The sequence below is a fragment of the Oncorhynchus masou genome, chromosome 24, assembly GCF_036934945.1.
Source record: "Oncorhynchus masou masou isolate Uvic2021 chromosome 24, UVic_Omas_1.1, whole genome shotgun sequence".
Classification (NCBI taxonomy): domain Eukaryota; kingdom Metazoa; phylum Chordata; class Actinopteri; order Salmoniformes; family Salmonidae; genus Oncorhynchus; species Oncorhynchus masou.
Genome location: NC_088235.1, coordinates 87809323 through 87832698, shown reverse-complemented (window position 1 = coordinate 87832698; position 23376 = coordinate 87809323). Strand labels below are relative to the sequence as shown.

The 23376-nt window shown below is 41.0% G+C and overlaps 1 protein-coding gene across 1 annotated transcript in view; it reads right to left on the bottom strand.

Moving 5' to 3' along the window:
• Window positions 1-23376, bottom strand: part of si:ch211-51h4.2 (uncharacterized) — a 99759-nt gene that overhangs the window by 72038 nt on the left and 4345 nt on the right. Inside the window, exons 6-7 of the mRNA XM_064935439.1 lie at window positions 17759-17894; window positions 7128-7193 (exon numbers count right to left, since the gene is read on the bottom strand). Of these exons, the coding sequence (XP_064791511.1) occupies window positions 7128-7193; window positions 17759-17894 (202 nt within the window). The remainder of the gene's footprint in view (window positions 1-7127; window positions 7194-17758; window positions 17895-23376) is intronic.

Here is a 23376-nt window from a genome sequence, read left to right as displayed (position 1 = left end):
GCCTGACTCTGTTGCACAGAATGCAAGAGAAGTGGCACAATTTCCTGAGTAAATTAAAAGAAATTCATGTTCGCAGGCAATATTAACTAAATATGCAGGTTTAAAAATGTATTTATTTATTGCTTTTTTTGCGAATGCGCTTGTTAAATAACCATTTGGCGAAGTAGGCTATGATTCAATGATAAATTAACAGGCACCGCATCGATTTTATGCAACGCAGGACAAGCTAGATAAACTAGTAATATCATCAACCATGTGTAGTTAACTAGTGATTATGTTAAGATTGATTGCTTTTATATGATACGTTTAATGCCAGCTAGCACCTTACCTTGGCTCCTTGCTGCACTCGCATAACAGGTAGTCAGCCTGCCACGCAGTCTCCTCGTGGAGTGCAATGCAATCGGCCATGATCGGTGTCCAAAAATGCCAATTACCGATTGTTATGAAAACTTGAAATCTACCCTAATTATTCGGCCATTACGATTAATCGGTCAACCTCTAGTCTGTAGCCATGAAATGCTTTGAAAGGCTGGTCATGGCTCACATCAACAACATTATCCCAGAAACCCTAGACCCACTCCAATTTGCATACCGCACCAAAAGATCCACAGATGATGCAATCTCTACTACAATCCACACTGCCCTTTCACACCTGCACAAAAGGAACACCTATGTGAGAATGCTATTCATTGACGACAGCTCACGTTCAACACCATAGTGCCCTCAAAGCTCATCACAAAGCTAAGGACCCGGAGACTAAACACCTCCCTCTGAAACTGGATCCTCGACTTCCTGATGGGCCGCCCCCCAGGTGGGAAGGGTAGGTAACAACACATCTGCCAAACTAATCCTCAACATGGGGGCCCCTCAGGGGTGCGTGCTCAGTCCCCTCCTGTACTCCCTGTTCACTCGTGACTGCACAGCCAGGCACGACTCCAACGCCATCATTAAGATTGCCAATGATACAACAGTGATAGGCCTGATCACCGACAACGATGAGACAGCCTATAGGGAGGTCAGACACCTGACCGTGTGGTGCAAGAACAACAACCTCTCCCTCAACATGATCAAGACAACGGAGATGATTGTGGTCTACAGGAAAAGGAGGATCGAGCACGCCCCAATTCTCATTGACAGGGCTGTAGTGGAGCAGGTTGACAGATTCAAGTTCCTTAGCGTCCACATCACCAACAACCTAACATGGTCCAAGCACACCAAGACAGTCATGAAGAGGGCATGACAAAACCTATTCCCCCTCAGGAGACTGAAAAGATTTGGCATGGGTCCTCAGATCCTCAAAAGGTTTTACAGCTGCACCATCAAGCGCATCCTGACGGGTTCCATCACTGCCTGGTATGGCAACTGCTTGGCCTCCGACCGCAAGGCACTACAGAGGGTAGTGCATACGGCCCAGTACATCACATCTAGTACATCTATACCAGGTGGTGTCAGAGGAAGGCCCTAAAAATTGTCAAAGACTCCAGCCGCCCTAGTCATAGACTGTTCTCTCTGCTACCGCACGGAAAGCAGTACCGGAGCGCCAAGTCTCGGTCCAAGAGGCCTCTAAACAGCTTCTACTCTCAAGCCATAAGACTCCTGAACAGCTAATCAAATGGCTAACCAGACTATTTGCATTGCCCCCCCCCCCTCTACACTGCTGCTACTCTCTGTTATTATGCATAGTCGCTTTAATAACACTACCTACATGTACATATTACTTCAATTACCTTGATACTGATGCCCCCGCACTTTGCCTCTGTACTGGTATCCTCTGTATATAGCCCCGCTATTATTATTTACTGCTGTTCTTTAATTATTTGCTGTTCTTATCTCTTACTTTTGTTTGTATTTTCTTAAAACTGCATTGTTAATTAACGGCTTGTAAGTAAGCATTTCACTGTAAGGTCTACTACACCTGTTGTATTCGGCACATGTGACAAATACACATTGATTTGATTTGTTTTGTTTTGATAATACCCCATAATGACAAAGCAAAAAAACGTTTTTTTTTTAGCCATTTTTGCACATTTAAAAAATAAACTGAAATATCACATACATAAGTATTCAGACCCTTCACTCAGTACTTTGTTGAAGAACCTTTGGCAGCGATTACAGCCTTGAGTCTTCGTTGGTATGACGCTACAAGCTTGGCACACATCTTCAAACATCTGCTATCTGAGCAGCTAACCGATCGCTGCAGCTGTACATAGTCTATCGGTAAATAGCCCACCCAATTTTACCTACCTTATCCCCATACTGTTTATATTTATTTACCTTTCTGCTCTTTTGCACACCAATATCTCTACCTGTACATGACCATCTAATCATTTATCACTCCAGTGTTAATCTGCAAAATTGTAATTATTCACCTACCTCCTCATGCCTTTTGCACACAATGTATATAGACTCTCTCTTTTTTTCTACTGTGTTATTGACTTGTTTATTGTTTACTCCATGTGTAACTCTGTGTTGTCTGTTCACACTGCTATGCTTTATCTTGGCCAGGTCGCAGATGCAAATGAGAACTTGTTCTCAACTAGCCTACCTGGTTAAATAAAGGTTAAATAAACAAAAAAACACCTGTATTTGGAGAGTTTCTCCCATTCTTCTCTGCAGATCCTCTCAAGCTCTGTCAGTTTGGATGTGGAGCGTTACTGTACAGCTATTTTCCGGTCTTTCCAGAGATGTCAGAGTGACCATTGGGTTCTTGGTCACTTCCCTGACCAAGGCCCTTCTTGCTCAGTTTGGCCGGGTGGCCAGCTCTTGGAAGAGTCTTGATGGTTCCAAATTTCTTCCATTTAAGAATGATGGAGGCCACTGTGTTTTTGGGGACCTTCAATGCTGCAGAAATGTTTTGGTACCATTCCCCAGATCCTGTCTCGGAACTCTACGGACAATTCCTTCAACCTCATGGCTTGGTTTTTGCTCTGACATGCACTGTCAACTGTGGGACCTTATATAGACAGGTGTGTGCCCTTCCAAATTATGTCCAATCAATTGAATTTACCACAGATTAACTTTAATCAAGTTGTAGAAACATCTCAAGGATGATCAATGGAAACAGGATGCACCTGACATCCATTTTGTGTCTCATAGCAAAGGGTCTGAATACTTATGTAAATAAGGTATTTCATTTTTTTTATTTATTTAACCTTTATTTAATAAGGCAAGTCAGTTAAGAACAAATTCTTATTTACAATGACGGCCCACCCCACCCCAGCCAAGCCCTAACCCAGACAAAGCTGGGCCAATTGTGCGCCACCCTATGGGACTCCCAATCACGGCCGGTTGTGATACAGCCTGGAATCGGACCAGGATCTGTCGTGACGCTTCTAGCACTGAGATGCAGTGCCTTAGACCGCTGCGCCACTAAAATTTCTAAAAAACTGTTTCCGCTTTGTCATTATGGGGTATTGTGTGTAGATTGCTGAGGATTTTTAAAAATGTAATCAATTTTAGAATAAACTGTCACGACTTCCGCCGAAGTTGGCTCTCCTGCCCGTTCGGGCAGTGCTCGGCGGTCGTCGTCACCGTCCTATTAGCCACTACCGATCCCTTTTTCGTGTATCTGTTGGTTTTGTCTAATTGGTTTCACCTGTGTGTTGTTTAGTTAATTAGTGTCTGTATTTAATGTAGGTTGTCCCGCCCTTGTTTTGTGCGGGATTGTTTATTTTGTCATACGTTTTGTCTGTCGGTGTTTGTTGTTTCTTATTCTCCGGTTAGTCTTTATCCTGTGTTGGATAAATTCACCCTGTGTGTATTTTGGGTTGACCGTTGTTTATTTTTGTTCACCGGAGAATAAACTTTATATCGCTATCTGCTCTCTGCGCCTGATTCCACCCACCTTGATTAGACGTGACAATAACATCCTTATTTCTGCACGCTGGAGCTGACACCACACCAGAGTAGCATGATAGAGCATACCGCCATAAGGGAAACAAGAACCATTCTTAAAACCTGGACTCTGAATCACTGAATCGCTCACTACAAGCTCACTGGAAAAGAAACTGAATTGCTCACTACAAGCTCACTGTAAAAGAAACATTAAGGCTGGCTTTTACTAATTAATGAGAAATATAGCATGAAGCTAAATAAGAAGCTAATGAACTCACCCCTTTTAAATCACAAACTATACATTTTTGCATCACAGAAAAACAATAAATAGCTCTCAGGAATAACTCTGAATAGCTTTACAACAGTAACATCCCCAATTAGTGTTACTCTTATTACTTACTGACTTACTACTCTTGGGCAGTTTGGCTATTCAAATCCATGCCCTTTCAGACTAAACAGAGGCAGGAGGATATATGTTAGTATGATAATAAAGTGAGGCTAGATGTCTGTGTAGATTCATCAGCCTGCCATCCCAGGGTCCCTCTTCACAAAGCACTTTTCAAATGAAATACTCTAGCAGGCCACACCAAGAGGAGAGGAGGAGATAGCAGTAAGCAATAACACAGCTCAAAGCGTTTAGGGATAATTTTCCCAGATAAATAAACAGATTAATTATTCATATCCGAGGAACTTTAAAGTGCTTTCATGGTTTGGTTGCTTGGTAGATAAATGGATCCTTTCAGCCTGATAACAGAGTATTATTTCTTGTTGTGGAATTTGTCTCTAGTGTATGTTTTCAGAGGAAAGCTAGAGGAAGTGCTTTAATTAAAATGAAAAAGCTCTGTACTCCGAGCTCCACCTAACTCAAGGGCAAAAGGAACATCAGAGCAACTTTTAAGAGGTAAAAGGCAAGTTTAAGAGATCAAATCCTGCGGTGATTTTAGATAGCCTTGGTGATTTACCTCACACTCTTTAACATAAGAGGTTAAGATATTTTCGAATAAAAAATATAAACATCCAAACAAACAACTCATCAAACCTGGGAATACAGTGTGTGGAAGTCTATACATAGAACTAACTATCCTTTTCCTCAAACATTATCACCATTTCCCATCAGAGGCCCAACAGAACTGGCAAAAGAGATTAAGATACGCAATTATCTCAAGGACAGACCCAGCAGAAATGACAGAAACTAGCACCAGGTTGCAATTAGAGGCACTTTTTTATTGAATTAAGATACCGTATGCTGTTCTTGGAGAGGCTACCAGAGTCTGCTTATTCAATTTTCCTGTTTATGTGTGGAGCTAGTGCTGAATACTGATGGCCACTTCAACATGGAACCTGACAGATACTGACTTGAATTTTACCGGTTACTTTTTGAAAGGGCACCTTTGATTTCATTTCTAAGATGTTGGAGAAAAATAAGCACCTATTTTATATGTTGTCATATGAATAGATTAAAGAAATACAATTTATTTTTCATGAATATACGACCATGTGAATCTTGATATGTGTAGTGAGAAAAACAAAAATAATGTATTCTCTATATCAAAAAGATTTCTCAGATATTGTATAAAGTATTATTTATGTTTTGTTCTTCTTGTAAAACCGGTGTTTATACTGAAAAAGAGACCCTGCCTTTGGGCAAGATATAATGAGTGCATTTCTAAGTTGTGGTGTTTCAAGTTGTGCGAAAATACATTTTTATCATACAGACAGAGGCCGTAATCCTTTCAGTTACGACAGTAGTTACTGGAGAAATCTCAAATATGAGTTAAAAGTAAAACATTTAGAGTAATGATAAAAGGGAATGAATTATTCAAAGCAAAGCTTCCTAAAGACTAAGACTTTAAAGAGAAACAGTCTTACAAAATTACAGAAACATGAGTTACGATATTCACAAGGACCTACTGCCCGAATCCAATAAATATATAAATAAAATACAAAAAGGCACAATGTTTTATGTTCGTGTTTAAACATCATGGTGTAGTCTTAATTATGCTTTCCTTACATCTCGACTAAAACTTAAAAGACTTACTATTAAAAAACATTGTGTTCTAAATTGCTTGAGGTGTGCAGCTACATACACACTGAGTGTACAAAACATGAGGAACACATGCTCTTTCCATGACAGATTGACCAGGTGAATCCAGGTGAAAGCTATGATCCATTATTGATGTCACCTGTTGAATCCACTTCAATCAGTGTAGATGAAGGGGAGAAGACAGGTTAAAGAATGATTTTTAAGACTGGAGACAATTGAGACACGGATTGTGTATGTATACCATTCAGAGGGTGAACAGGTTTGACTGTGTCAAGAACTGCAAAGCTGCTGGGTTTTTCACACTCAACAGTTTCCTGTGTGTATCAAGAATGGTCCACCACCCAAAGGACATCAAGCCAACTTCACACAAGTGTGGGAAGCATTGAAGTCATCACGGGCCAGCATTCCTGTGGAACGCTTCGACACCTTGTAGAGTCCATGCCCCAACAAATTTAGGCTGTTCTGAGGGCAAAAGGGGGTGCAACTCAATATTATATCCTAATGTTTTACACACTCAGTATATAACGCTTCATGTACTAATGGGGAATGAAGCATTCTAGGGACCGACCAGGACCAACCCTGCTTAGCTTCAGCAGCATGCCACCCTGCATCCCTCTGCTGGCTTTCTGCTGAAGCTAAGCAGGGTTGGTCCTGATCAGTCCCTGGAATGCTGCTGGAAGTGGTGTTGGAGGGCCAGTAGGAGGCACTCTTTCCTCTGGTTAAAAAAATATATATATCCCAATTCCCCATGGCAGTGATTGGGGACGTTGTCCAGTGTAAGGTGATGTTAAATGAGTATCCTGACTTTCTGTTATTCACTTATTGTAAGAGAATGGGTGTTAACCCCAGTGTAATGGCTAAATTCCCAATCAATTTACCTGAGAAATTATGTAATGACAGCCATTACGATATTCTCAAAATAGTCTAGTGTTATGACAGCACAACTCAAGCTAAGTGTTATGTTTGAAGGCTGTCAATTGCACTGCCAATAAGATAAAGAAGACCTTGTTAGCCAAATGGTCTAGCTTTACGGTTATGGCCCTAATCCTAAAATTTGAACCCTAATTTACCCCAGTTAATCACTCATCCGGCCTATTGAAGTCATAATTGGAAAAGACAATGAGAAGTACTTACACCTCAAAAGGGGTAAAGAGTAAACAGTAGAACATGGAAACTACCCACACGCTATAATGAGACCATTATGATATGTCTGTCACTGCCCTTGTGTTTTTTGTCACTGCAGACTTACCTCACATGTAGAAGAGCGGCGTAGGCCTCACTGCCAGCTAGGACATAGCTGATCCCAATAGACACACTGAGAACAGAGAGAGGGGACTTGTTATTTATAAGCCCTCACTTCATCAAACTAATTAGTGTCTGTTTCACTCAAGTGTGCAGTGACGAGTTACCGGTACTCAAACTGACATCAAGCAGGAAATCTGTTCTGTGCACAGTGCCTTCAACAGACTGAGGTAAAGTTACCACAAGACACGTACTTTGGACTTCAAATAAGTGACAGAAAGACAAGCTCATATCTTATAGATATCTTACAGCTTTCTTTTTCACATCGGAAACAACGGTATCATCTTTGAGGGTGTGATATGTGAACATTGTCTTTTGAAAGGCTTCAGGCCACAAAATCGAATCATGGAGCAGGAAAAAACATCAAATTAAGTAGATGACGTTTTGATTTGTGACATACAGTAGGCAGAGTGAGGATGATAAAGGATGCTGAAGAATGAGCTAGTTGATGATGAAGGAGAATGAGATACTGTATAGATAATGTAGATGCTGGGTGGGAAGAGGGAATTGACTTAACAATGCTGTCTATCATCCCAAGGACACCGTCAGCAGGCAGCACTATGCAGCAGCAGTGTTGAGGTGTAGTGATGGTTGTTTTAGGAGCAGGCAGGCGGAGGGGGGGAAAGAGGGGTCACACAGCTGAGCATTGATCGACTACTAAGCCCCTTGAACACAATGAAGGGGGTATCGATTGAGAAGGCGTTAGTGAGAGCTGTCTAAATGCTGATAACAAGGCCCATTCCATCAACAGAGTGGGGGCCAGTCCAGAGTAATAAACCAAACATTACACTGAAGATCACTGTCGACAGTTTGGTTAGCGCTCGTGTCCGGGTGGCGTGATTCTCATTGACAAAAAAACATCTGAAAGGGAGCAGTGGTCATGTACTGTATTTATTCTTAAACCAGGCAAAATAAAAAGGCACATATGCTTTGGTATCAAGGACTGAAAGGCCAGAATATTACAATATAAACTCAATGACACAAGATAAATCAATAAAATGGAAAATAACAAGGTTTTTGAAGCTTTAAGGCATACTACCTACCACATAGGACCAATGTTCTGAATGGTTTATTGATCAGAACAAAATAATCTCATTATGCAAATCCAGCGTTATAAATAATGCCACCTACAAAATGAAGTCAGCTGATTAATGCTCGTTTCCTCATTTGTGCAGAATATATTTGACTGGACGGGCCATTATTTTGAGGAGAAAAATAAGAAGTGTTCGTTAGGAAAGACATGACATTTCACCTATAAATAACAGGCGGCTACCCGCCAGTCTAGAGGGCACGGGATGGATTAAAAATCCACTTAGTGTTCTGATCCTACAAGGTCAAGTCTTCCCCTTAGTCACAGACAGCAGAGGAAAGGGAGAGAAAGAGAGAGAGAGAGACCAGCGATAACGCACTCCAGTGCCTCGCCTTCATTAACCTTTTTGTCTTTATTAAAAGATCTTCATCAGCCCAGCGGGCTGGCCACTGGTGACATTTTAGGAGTTTCCATGTTAACTCCCGAGAAGCTGCAGGGTCCCAGCAGGTGTGTCCTTCCTTCCCCTGAGGCTGTCTAGGGCTGTCTCTAGGTCTTCCTTAAAACATTAGTACATTGGCTACTCATTTAAAAGTTGCATCATACCGCAGTATAGCGTGCAATATATTTCAATATAACAGAACAGAGAGTTTAATTTATCTGTGCTTAGCAGCTGAGGCTTCTTTGAGTGCACCATCAACTTGTTAATTTATCAGACATCACTTGCATATTGTTAGGTTCTAAATATCAAAGTAAGAAACCGAAGAACACTATGAAAGCTTCCTTCCTATTCCTCACAAAGGATCGAAACAGCTGAACAGACAAAGACATGGTTCCACCAGAGGTGGTATATATACCCCAATTTGGGGTGGAATCTCCTCCTTCTCTTGAAACACTACCTTCTCCCTTAATTTGACCTGACCTCGACCCCCTTCATCGCTAATCCACGGCTCTCTCCACTTATCAGTGCCTGCCACATGTGATCGTTTTACCTACACTCAGTACAACCAAGCTTAATTGCACTGATCATATACATTCCTTCTACAGATAACCATTAACTTCAGGTGCAGACCCTCTAGACCCTAGCACTCAATATTTCAATAGGATAATTAACACTACCATATCCGGACAGAATGTAAACGCTATACATTCCCCTCTCTCCCTCGATGAATAAGTATATTTTATATTCTCAGAACCCAACAATATATTCAGTGTGACGCTCCTGAATTTGTCTGAACCGTCTCAGTGCTTCTCCTTCCAATAGGGCGCTTCCCCTTCAATTCCCAATTAAATAGCCCGCATCAGCTGCGCAAAAGTGGGGTTTGTGATGGTAGTGCGAATGAGGATGTGTTCAACCCTCAGTTCCGAAGATTCTTTACTCTGTTTGTTTTGTTGTATTTAAAAGTCTTTTCTCAAGTTTAACCAGGATCAGATCAACTCATTGCTTCCTTTGGACTACACATCTCAGTTGGTCTCCGCTGGTTCTTCATGGCCTTTCTACTCTGTTGGCGGATTGGATTGTCTGACTTACTGACTGACTGCAACTTTTTTTGCATACGGTGTTTTATTTGTTTTGGTGTGGTAATATCGTGATGATTTATGTGATCAGTTGTAGTTGATGACGTATTGAGATTTGATACTCTTTATGGTTGTGTGGTAAAAGAGTTTGATATTTTGATTGTATGAAAAGAGACTGGGTTTACGCTACACTTGTATGAACGGACAAACATTGCGCGACTAAGGTCACTTGAGTTCCCTGAACTCCTTTACCGGGCTGGACTCTTTTAGGCCCAAGGTACAAGTCTTTTTTGTAGTAACCAGAGATCATTATTTGTTATGTTATTATGTGTGTGTGATAATTTATGTTGCTAATACAACCCAAGCAAAATAACACATTTGTTTTGAAGTTATGTCCAATGTTTTAAGGGTTTATGAAAACGGCACATTACAGACAGATATATTCCTCAGTTTCATCAGCTGTCAGGGTGGCTTGTCTCAGACGATCCCGCAACTATAGAAGCCAGATGTGGAGGCCCTGGGCTGGCATGGCGTCACGTCACGTGGTCTGCGGTTGTGAGGCCGGTTGGATATACTGCCAAATTCTCTAAAATGACATTGGAGGCGGTTATTGGTAGAGAAATTAACATTAAATTCTCTGGCAACAGCTCTGGTTCTCTGTGTTTGGCGCCGACAGGGATGGACGCAGCTTCACATTCTTAGGAAAGTATGCAGTATTTTTTTTTACGTATTATTTCTTACACTGTTACCCCAGGAAATATTAAGTCTTATTACATACAGCCAGGGGGAACTATTGGATATAAGAGCAATGTCAACTTTCTAACACTACGACCAGGAATACGACTTTCCCGAAGCGGATCCTCTGTTTGGACCACCACCCAGGACAATGGATTGGATCCCAGTAGGCAACCCAAAACAACGGTGTCGCAGAAGGGGCAGATGGAGCGGTCTTCTGGTCAGGCTCCGTTGAAGGGCACATCGCCCACCGCTCCCAAGTATACTACTCGCCAATGTCCAGTCTCTTGACAACAAGGTAGATGAAATTCGAGCAAGAGTTGCCTTCCAGTGAGACATCAGAGATTGTAACATTCTTTGTTTCACGGAAACATGGCTCACTCGGGATACGTTATCAGAGTCGATACAGCCACCCGGTTTCTTCACGCATTGCACCGATAGAAACAAACATCTCTCTGGTCAGAAGAAGGGCGGGGGTGTATGCCTTATGATTAACGAGTAGTGGTGTGATCATAACAACATACAGGAACTCAAGTCCTTTTGTTCACCTTACGATCAAATGCCGACCGCATTATCTACTAAGATAATTTTCTTCAATTATAATCAGTCGTGTATATCCCCCCCAAGCAGACACCTTGACGGCCCTGAAAGAACTTCATTGGACTCTATGTAAACTGGAAACCACATATCCTGAGGCTGCATTTATTGTAGCTGGGGATTTTAACAAGGCTAATCTGAAAACAAGGCTCCCTAAATTTTATCAGCATATCGAATACACAACCCAGGCTGGTAAAACTGTGGACCATTGCTACTCTAATTTCCACGATGCATACAAAGCCATCCCTCGCCCTCCTTTCAGCAAATCTGACCACGACTCCATTCTGTTGCGCCCAGCCTATAGACAGAAACTAAAACAGGAAGTGACCGTGCTCAGGTCTCTTCAACGCTTCAAGATTGCTTCGATCACGTGGATTGGGATATGTTCCGGATAGCATTGGACAATAACAATGATATATACGCTGATTCGGTGAGCAACTTTATTAGCAAGTGCATCGGTGATGTGGTACCCACAGTGAATATTAAAGCCTTCCCCAACCAGAAACCGTGGAGTGATGGCAGCATTCACGCAAAACTGAAAGCACCAACCACTGCTTTTAATCATGGCAAACCGACCGGAAACATAACCGAATACAAACAGTGTAGCTATTCCCTCCGCAAGGCAATCAAACATGCTAAGCGTCAGTATAGAGACAAAGTAGAGTCGCAATTCAACAGCTCAGACACGAGACGTATGTGGCAGGGTCTACAGTCAATCATGGACTACAAAAAGAAAACCAGCACCATCTCAGACACCGATGTCTTGCTAACCAGACCAGCTAAACTAAACCAACTAAACTTCTTTGTTCGCTTTGAGGACAATACAGTGCCACTGACCGCTACCAAAACCTGCGGGCTTTCCTTCACTGCAGCCAACGTGAGTAAAACATTTAAACGTGTTAACCCTCACAAGGCTTCCGGCCCAGACGGCATCCCCAGCCGCGCCCTCAGAGCATGGTGCAGACCAGCTGGCTTGTGTGTTTACGGACATATTCAATCTATCCTTATCCCAGTCTGCTGTTCCCACATGCTTCAAGAGGGCCAGGAGGGACAAAGTAATTCTCCGGTAGAACCTTATTGATGATTTATGTTAAAAACATACTAAAGATTGATTCCATACATCATTTGTGACATGTTACTAAAGGACTGTAACGGAACATTTTGACATTTCGTCTGCAACTAGTGAACGCACATTGTGAGTTTTGATTTGTTTACCAAACGCGCTAACAAAAGTAGCTATTTGGACAAATGGTGGACATTATCAAACATTTATTGTGGAACTGGGATTCCTGGGAGTGCATTCTGATCAAGATCATCAAAGGTAAGTGAATATTTATGATGCTATTTCTGTCACATCTCCTTCTTTGGAAAATGGCTGGATGTTTTTCTGTGACTAGCGCTGACCTAACATAATCGCAAGGTGTGCTTTCGCCGTAAAGCTTTTTTGAAATCTGACACAGCGGTTGCATTAGGGAGAGGTATATCTATATTTCCATGCATAACACTTGTATCTTTTATCAATGAATATGAGTATGAGTATTTCTGTAATTTGATGTTGCACTTTCACCGGATGTTTGTTTGAGACAATGCATTTCTGATCATAACACACCAATTTCAAATTAGGTTTTTGGACATAAAGATTAACTTTATCAAACAAAACACACATTTATTGTGTAACATGAAGTCCTGTGAGTGCGATCTGATGAAGATCAAAGGTTAGTGATTAATTGAATTGCTATTTCTGATTTTTGTGAGCAATTACCTTGGCTGGAAAATGGCTGTATGGTTTTCTGTGACTAGGTGCTGACCTAACATACTCGTTTGGTGTGCTTTCACCGTAAAGCCTATTTGAAATCGGACACTGTGGCTGGATTTACAAGAAGGTTATCTTTAAAATGGTATAAAATACTTGCATGTTTGAGGAATTTTAATTATGGGATTTCTGTTGTTTTGAATTTGGCGCCATGCAATTTCACTGGCTGTTGGCGAGGTGGGACGCTACCGTCCCATATATGCCAGAGAGGTTAATGGCTGTGATAAGGGAAAACTGAGGAAGGATCAACAACATTGTAGTTACTCCAAAATACTAACCTAATTGACAGAGTGAAAAGGAGGAGGCCTGTACACTATAAAAATATTCCAAAAACATGCATCCTGTTTGCAACAAGACACTAATGCAATACTGCAAACAAAATGTGGCAAAGCAATTCACTTTTCGTCTTGAATACAAAGTGTTATGTTTGGGGCAAATCCAATACAACACATTACTGAGTACCACTCTCCATATTTTCAAGCATGGTGATGGCTGCATCATGTTATGGGTATGCTTGTAATCATTAAGGACTGGGGAGTTTTTCAGGATAAAAAAGAAAAAGAATGGAGCTAAGCACAGGCAAAATCCTAGAGGAAAACCTGGTTCAGTCTGCTTTGCACTAGACACTGGGAGATCAATTCACCTTCCAGCAGAACAATAACTTATAACACAAGGCCAAATCTACCATGGAGTTGCTCATCAAGAAGGCAGTGAATGTTCCTGAGGGGCCGAGTTACAGTTTTGACTTAAATTTACTTGAAAATCTATGGCAAGACCTGAAAATGGTTGTCTAGCAATGATCAACAACCAATTTGACAGAGCTTGAAGAATTTTAAAAAGAATAATGGGCAAATGTTGCACGATCCAGATGTGGAAAGCTTTTAGAGACTAACCCAGAAAGACTCACAGCTGTCATTGCTGCCAAAGGTGCTTCTACAAAGTATTGACTCATGGGTGTGAATAGTTATGTAAATTAGATATTTCTGTATAATTTTCAATAAATGCCCAAATTTAAGGGGTATGAATACTATCTAATGGCACCGTATGTGTGTGTGTGTGTGTGTGTGTGTGTGAGGGGGAACATCTATAGGTAATTCGGAAAGTATTTAGACCCCATTACTTTTTCCACATTTTGTTACGTTACAGCCTTATTGTCACGTTCGTTATAACAAACAAGGCGACCAAAGCGCAGCGTGATTTGAATACATCCTTCTTTAATGAAAACGAAGAACACTTAAACAAACTATACAAAACAACAAACCGAACGTGAAGCTATATCTAACGAGTGCAGACACAGGCAACTAACCATAGACAATAACCCACAAACTATCCAGGGCATATGGCTCACTAAATATGGTCCCCAATCGAAGACAACGATAAACAGCTGCCTCTGATTGAGAACTAATCTAGGCAACCATAGACATAAAAACACCTAGACTGGAAAATCCCCATAAACATACAAAAACCCTAGATAGGGGTAAAAAAACACATATATCACCCTCGACGCTCTGGACTGGGTACTGTCGCCGGACGCTCTGGACACCTCAGTGTGAGGAGCAGGAACAGGGTGTACTGGACTGGTGACACGCCTCAGGGCGAGTGCGGGGAGCAGGCACAGGACGTACTGGACTGTGGAGGCGTACTGGAGGTCTGGAGTGTAGAGCTGACACAACCCTTCCAGGCTGGATGTTTATTTTCACCCTGCAAATGCAGGGCACTGACACAGGACGCACTTGGCTGTGCAGACTCACCAGAGACACAGTATGCAGAGCCGGCACGAGATATCCTGGTCCAAGGAGGTATACTGGAGAACAGGAGCGCTGAGCCGGCACCCTCCTTCCTGGCTGGATGCCCATTCTAACCCGGCCAATGCGAGGAGCTGGAATAGAACGCACCGGGCTAGAATAGCGCACTGGAGACACCGTGCGCATCTCTGCATAACACGGTGCCTGACCAGTTACAAGCTCAACACAGTAAGCATGAGGAGTTGGTTCAGGTCTCCTACCTGACTCAGCCAATCTCCTCATGTGCCCCCCCCCCCCCAAAAAAAAGCTCGGGCTTCCGTGCTAGTCGTGTACCCACATATCGTCGCCATTCCATCTCCACCTGCCTCCATGGTAGGCGATCCTCTCCTGCCAGTATCTCCTCCCACGTCCAGGATCCTATACCGTCCAGTATTCCGTCCCATGTCCATGCTGTCTGCTCCATCATACGCTGCTCCTTCTTTTCACGCTGCTTGGTCCTTGTTTGGTGGGTTATTCTGTCACGTTCGTTATAACGAGGAGACCAAAGCGTAGCGTGATTTGAATACATTCTTCTTTATTGAAAACGAAGAACACTTAAACAAACTATACAAAACAACAAAATGCTCAAATAAGCAAAGAGAAATGACAGTCCATCACTACTTTAACTTCTCTAGGGTAGGGGGCAGCATTCGGAATTTTGGATGAAAAGCATGCCCAAATTAAACAGCCTGCTATATGATATGCATATAACTGGTAGATTTGGATAGAAAACACTTTAAAGTTTCCAAAACTGTTAAAATAGTGTCGGTGAGTATAACAGATCTGATTTGGCAGGCGAAAACCTGAGAAAAATCCATTCAGGAAGTTTTTTTTACATGTTTTATTTTATTTTTCTATTCAATGCCATTACAGTATCCATTGACTTAGGACTCAATTTGCAGTTCCTATGCCTTCCAGTAGATGTCAACAGTCTTTAGAAATGGTTTCAGGCTTGTATTCTTATAAATTAGGGAGTAAGACCAGTCTGAATGAGTGGACCCTGACGTGTCACAGAGCTTTTTCATGCGCAATCCCGAGAGAGTGCATTTCTTGTTTACTTTTTATATTGACAACGTTATTGTCCGGTTGAAATATTATAGATCATTTAGGCTAAAAACAACCAGAGGATTGAATATAAACATCGTTTGACATGCTTCTATGAACTTTACGGATACAATTTGGATTTTTTTGTCTGCCTGTTTTGACTGCGTTTGAGCCTGTGGATTACTGAAGAAAACGCACAAACAAAACGGACGTTTTTGGATATAAAGAGACTTTATCAAAATAAAATGAACATTTATTGAGTAAATGAATGTCTTCTGAGTGCCACCATATGAAGATCATCAAAGGTAAGGGATTAATTTTATCTCTATTTCTGAGTTTTGTAACGCTTCTGCTTGGCTGGTTACTGTTTGTAATAATTTAATTTGTCAACTGGGCTATGTTCTCAAATAATCGTAAGGTATGCTTTCACCGTAAAGCATTTTTTAAATCTGATACCGTGGTTGGATTCACAAGAAGTTAATCTTTAAACCTATGTAAAATATGTTTTGTTTTCTGAATTTTTATAATGAGTATTTCTGTATTTGGAGCTCTGCAATCTCACTGGATGTTTGCCAGATGGGACGCTAGCGTCCCACATACCCTAGAGAGGTTAAGGTATTTCTGTTTGTTATTTTTAATACATTTGCTAACATTTCTAAAAACCTGCTTTTGCTTCATCATTATGGGGTATTGTGTGTATGTAACAGTATAGCTTCCGCCCCTCTCCTCACCCCAACCTGGGCTTAGAACCAGGGACCCTCTGCACACATCAACAACTGACACCCACAAAGCATCGTTACCCATCGCTCCACAAGAGTCACGGCCCTTGCAGAGCAATGGGAACCACTACTTCAAGGTCTTAAAGCGAGTGATGTCACCAATTGAAACACTATTAGCGCGTACCAACGCTAACTAGCTAGCCATTTCACATCGGTTACATGTACATTGATGAGGGAAAAAATATTTTATACATTTTAGAGTAAGGCTTTGACATAACAAAATTTGGAAAAAAGGGAAGGGGTCTGAATACTTTCCAAATGCATTGTATGTAGAGTTACAACTTTACCACTGTCACAAAGTCAGCCTGCCTGCCAGGGTGTGATTCATTAGCTGGTCCCCACAGGGTCTTACCATTAAATAATGCAGTAAGGCATGAGATTAAATGACATCATTGAAAAGCATGGCCCAAATTAGATGCAGCACATATGCCCACAAGGCATAGGCATAGCTTGGATTCATAGATATGAAAAAGGTCAATTCACTACCCATGATAAAGAATGTTCCAAGGGAAAAATTATGGACGTACAGTAGCAGACACATTCTGTATCAATATTTGAACAAAATTCTAAGGATTCACACGAACACCATGCTGAGGCCAATTTGTACATGAGAAGCCTTCTAATGCAGAACTTCAGAAATGTTTTTCATTTAATAAAAATATCAAGTAGACTCCTATTAACGGTTAAATGCTTCCAATTATCAGACTAATTGACAATACGAATGGGCACTAGTTTGTACTACATAAACACTGTTAAGGCCAGGTAGAGGGAATCCAGCCATGAGTCTGTATTTCTGAGAAATCCTCTCTCTCACAAAGACAGTTGGCCTTTTCTGCAGAGCCAACACATTTCTCAAGGTGTAAAACATGGGGCATAATGGATGGGAGGCTGCTGACACTAAGAGAGCTGGTGACAAATGTTGATAATTGAAACGATGGGTAGTAACATGCCAGGGGACATGGTTGATGTGGTACAGGGGAATAACTGAAGCCCCCTGACACCACTGTATCTGGGCTTTGGGATCATACATGTTGTTTGTTTAATTAGGAAGAATCTATACAATTGGAGCATGTTATAATCTCCTCATGGATATCTGAAATGTGTTGAGTGATCCATTAGAATCTAATCTTAATCTAACTTTGTAGAACACTTTTAAGTTTCATTTCCCTCCACTGAGTAGGCCTTCTTTATTTCCCTATGGTCCAAGTTGTTGTGTTATTCTGTCATTAGACGTCTTTAATATGGCAGCTAGCTGTAGTCGTCTTTATTAGTGTAACTTACAACTGGAAGAGTAGGATGAAGTTGAAGGCATGGCTCATAGGTTTGCTGAGGAAGAGGAGCCCCAACACATGAAGATTAGGCTGTAGCTTCTCCTCCAGAGTCTGTCTGGCCGCGTCCTGCTGCAGGAGGCCCGTGTCTGAAACAGAGACGACAGGTTTCAGAAATCAAACCTCCCTGGGAGACAATGCTGTATTTCTGGGAGAAACAGCAATTCCTGGTGACAGGTCCATTTTGGAGAATAAGCGTGAGGGATAAATGCAGTTGGGAACGGTGCAGCTCAGTCAGCCGCTGAGAGCGTAATGGATGAGTGGTGCCATCCTTCAGCGCCGCCGAGGTCCGCAACACATCCCTCTCCATTGCCTCGCCATAGAAGACACACACTTTGATTCTGGGAGTACCTTCTCACTCCACTTTTATGTGGTAAATAATGAATCAGCAGAGAGATGAATGGGAGAGATAGAGAGAATGCAGCGAGAATGCAGTGAGATGAATACGGACAGATCAAAAAAGGAGGTGTTGAGGAGGAGGAGGTATATCAGATCACTGACAATAAGTCATAGCCTGATAATCCTTCTAGCAGCCTAACGGAATAGCAGATATGACAAAGCACATTGAAGAGTTATAACCCTGAATATGAACATAATGCCCGCTCATTCAAAATGTTTAGAAAGGCAAGGACTCCACCGTGCTCCAACTGATAATGCTTTGGGCCTTAACAGTAAGACTACAATGGCAGAGAGAGGAAGTGTGAGAAAGAGATAAAATAATATAGTGCAATATAATAAACTCATATCGCAGACACTCCAAGTGGCTCTTTAGAAATAAGTTTGTTTCTCTCAACACAACACTTGAACAGATTCAGGCATCTGTTTCTGCATGCAGATAAAACAAGCACACGCATCACAAAGCAGTCTCTGCATATGGTTTTACTACATCTGGGTGAATGAGACATGAATGGCCACGGAATACAACATACTGTCATTCCTAATGGCACACAAGTTTGGGGACTCGTCTATTAAAATGACAAATAGCTCTCAAAATCAGTTGTGTCAGTCAGCCAGGAATCTCTATAATAAGTCTTTGGCAGAAGAATCAGATTCAATTTTGCACTGCGATAAGACTACTGTACCTCTAATGTAAGAATGAGAGGGGAATAGACTGCAGCAGCTAGAAGGCAATATCAGTCATTTCGCAGAAGAACCCATCTGCTATCCAACAGGACAGCCAAGTCATAAATATGAAGAGATGCAAGATCCCCCCCCACACCTGTCACCCAACTCTCCCCAGCTTTGAGGGAACAGTGAAAGGAACACAAACATAATATTTATCTGTACACAGCATTTAATGAGTGCTGAATGCAGTATGGTGCTAATGAGTTTGCATAAGCCGAGACATAACAGCCATTGTGGTCAGAGGTTCTTCCTCCTATTGGACAACAATTCAATGGCTAATCTTCAAGTAATATTACAGTATACTCCAAAGGCAGAACACAGCAGGATACAGAATTAGCTAATGATTTATTTTACACCTAGAGTGTCGTATAACTGTGTTTTAAATGACAGTTATGATATTAGGGGCCGACTATACGAAGAACTTTGAGAGATCTCAGAGGAAGGTTTCTGGTCTCCCAGTGCTGTGATTCTTTGAAAGGATAAAGAGCATAATCTAATCCACCAGAAAAGACTTAACAAATATTACAACAAATATTATGGTTAAACTCAAGTATACTAATTGATTAAAAAATATATTTTTTTTTGGATAAAAAAAATTCTAAAGGTATAATGCAAATTATATCATAACTAGGACTGGTGGATTTATGTCAAACATGCAGCTAACAAAAATATATTGAAATGTCAGCTCTACTCAAAGTTACGACCAAATAATTGCAGCATTACCGCAAAAATGGAAGAGGCAGGTTGAACGGAGAGAGAGTAAGGAACTTGTCTGTCGGCCCTGCATTAATGACCCAAATTGGCTAAATAAAATTGTGATAAATGAAAAAGTATACCAGTTTAATTTAAGAACCAAAAAATGTACAGCTGTGCCATACAGATTGCAAAATAGTTGGGAAGACATTTTCTGGATTCAAAACGGTTTCAATTTATATGATTATACAAAATTCTTGCAACCAATAGAATGTTATTTATAGTAACAGTCAAAAGTTTGGACACACCTACTCATTCCAGGTTTTTTCTTTCTTTCTTTTTTACTATTTTCTACATTGTAGAATAATTGTGAAGACATCACAACTATGAAATAACACATATGGAATCATGTAGTAACCAAAAAAGTGTTAGACAATTCAAAATATATGTTAAATTTGAGATTCTTCAATGTAGCCACCCTTTGCCTTGATGAGGTACTCATTTTTGCAGCAATTCGACCATGAAGGCCTGAGTCACACAGTCTCCTCTGAACAGTTGATGTTGAAATGTGTCTGTTACTTGAACTCTGAAGCATTTAATGGGCTCCAATCTGAGGTGCAAATAGTTGCCGATTTATGAGGCTGGTAACTCTAATGAACCTATCCTCTGCAGCAGAGGTAACTCTGGGTCTTCCTTTCCTGTGGCGATCCTCATGAGAGCCAGTTTCTGTCACACCCTTATCTGTGTCACCTGTCTTTGTGATAGTCTCCACCCTCCTCCAGGTGTTGCCCATCTTCCCCATTATCCCCTGTGTATTTCTACCTGTGTTTTCTGTTTGCCTTTTGCCAGTTCGTTTTGTTCGTAGAACCTACCAGCGTTTTCTTTCCCTGCTCCTGTTTTCCCGGTTCTGACCGTTCTGCCTGCCCTGACCCTGAACCTGCCTGTCGTCCTGTACCTTTGCCCCACTACTCTGGATTACCGACCTCTGCCTGAACTAACCCTGAGTCCGCCTGCTGTTCCAGTACCTTACACCCTCTCTGGATTATTGACCCCTGCCTGCCTTGACCTATCGTTTGCCTGCCCTTGTTTAAAGAACAAACTTTTGTTTCTTCAACACTGTCTGAACCTGGGTCATACCTTCAAATATATAATAGTTTCATCATAACGCTTGATGGTTTTGCGACTGCACTTGAAGAAACGTTCAAAGTTCTTGAAATTTTCCACATTGACTGACCTTCATGTCTTAAAGTAATGATGGACTGTCATTTCTCTTTGCTTATTTGAGCTGTTCTTGCCATAAAATGGACTTGGTCTTTTACCAAATAGGGCTATTTTCTGTCACATCACAACTGATTGGCTTAAATGCAATAAGGAAAGAAATTCCACAAATTAACTTTTAACAATGCATTCCATGTGACTACCTCATAAGCTGGTTGAGAGAATTCAAAGAGTGTGCAAAGCTGTCATCAAGGCAAAGGGTGGCTACTTTGTTTAACAGTTTTTTGGTTACTACATTATTCCATATGTGTTACTTCATAGTTTTGATGTCTTCACTATTATTCTACAATGTAGAAAATTGTAAAAAAAAAAATCAAGAAAAAACCTGGAATGAGTAGGTGTGTCCAAACTTTTGACTGGTACTGTTTTTAGAAAAATGTTTATGGGGGATTGGAAATTATTCAGACAATTACATTGATGGAAGTCACAATCTATCTTCAATATTGAAGCGCCAATCTACCCCCTAAAAAAATAGCATAATCTAACCAACAATAAAGACTTTGTAAATAATTCACCAGGCCAAACATCAAAACTGAGTAAGTACACTGATGAAATGAACAACAACAAACTTGTAATGATTTTGAAGCTCAATAACATAACTGATCCCCCTTTCTCTATCAATGAAATCCAGAGATCTGTTATACCTTCTCTATAACATAGCCCGAATAAGATGTGTTATAACTTCTCTATAATGAGATGAGATAATTAATTTTGAACATTTTCAGTTTTGCATTTGTTTTGATGTTTATCATGCAATGTCCCCGTGAAGAATGGGATATCTGTGTTGTGCTTATTGGAATCCATTCTAAACCAAACAATATGTAACAGATAGCAGCTGCACATTTTTTTGCCCAGAGAAATCCATCTTTTTAATAGCTCTCTTATTAAATCCCAACAAGCTAACCTGTATACCAGGACCATGAGTGCGTAATTGAATCATGGAATATCAGGCCATTGCAAAAGCTATCAGATGACACTGTCAACCAGATATATAAATTAAAGCAGCATCTAGCCAAAGGAAATACTGCTCTGGTCACATACGTGACAGTAATAAAGCAATTATTTAGCATTAGAGTTTTATTAAAAACTATATTAACAGGGATGTGTGATCAATTTCAAGCGTTTTATGACCATAATGGCAGGGCTAGCATGAAAGGCACCTTGGTCATGTGATATGATAGAAAGATTGCTCCACTTATCAGCACAATGAATAAGCTCAAATAACAAAAGGTAGAGAAAAAGGAAGCTAAAATGCAATGATTATCCTCGTTGAGTGTAAAAGATAATTGACATTGCCAAGATCATAAAATAGTTTGATTGACAAACACATTTAGAGACTCATCATAAAATCCCTTGAGAGGAGTGATCTACAATATTAGTACTTGACTCCTTTGAGTTTAGATCATTACAGATACAGGCGCCATTACTATGAAAAAGAGGTGCATCAGTGGATATGTTTCCCTGGTGTAGTCAGGGACAGATAAGGCCACCTCCCTCACCCTGGAAAGCAGCAGAGATTCTGAAAAGCTTTCATAAACAAGCCTCATGTTCCACACATTTTTTTCTGACAGGGCACCCACTTTCCATCCCTCCATTCATCTTCATTAGCTGACTATTCCCTCCATCTCTTGTCCAAAATACTTAATGTTTGCCTCCATGGGGCCCCGGCCTACCCTAATTAGTTAGCGCTGATGCTGTTGGATTCCTGCCTGCGTCTTAATCCCCTCTGCTGATGTTCCTTGCTGAATTTAACACCAAAAACAATACAGCCACCATCTGTTTCAGGGACCCAGGCATTTCTCCTCACTAACTAATGACAAAAAAGCACACAAACAAATATATTCTCTATTAATTAGGGAACCAGTTACATTTAACACTATTAGACTGATTGTTAAAGGGAGAATATCAGCTAACATATGGGATCAGAGAAAACTGCTATCCTACTAGTTAGGTTAATGATGACGCAGTTCAGGATATTCCTCCACTTGCAGAATACTGTTTATGAAAATGTCATTTTCACTAATGTTATTTGGGCCTCACAGCAGAAATGCAATCTCAAAGGAGAGTATCAAACAATCTGGATCCGCACCAATTTCCAACAGCTGGGCACAATTAACAAGCATTATGTGATGGTGAGGTCCGGAAACTGTGGATGGTTCCTGGATGTTCAGACTGAGCACAACAAAATGGTCAAACATGTTACATCAGTGCCTTCATAAAGTATTCAGACCCCTTTACTTTTTCGACATTTTGTGATGTTACAAAGTGGGCAGGGTTGGGTAGTAAAGGATTACAAAGAAACAGTAACTGTAACCCATTATGTTACCAGGAAAAATATTACTTTTAAATTCAGAAAGGAGGTTTTCAAAAACATATCTTTGACACTTCTCTGTTTTCCCTTAGGACATTAAAAATCAGCATTGAAAAAAGGTGCAAGTTTAAGTTTGTTCCACCTGAGCGAGTCTAAACACAAGT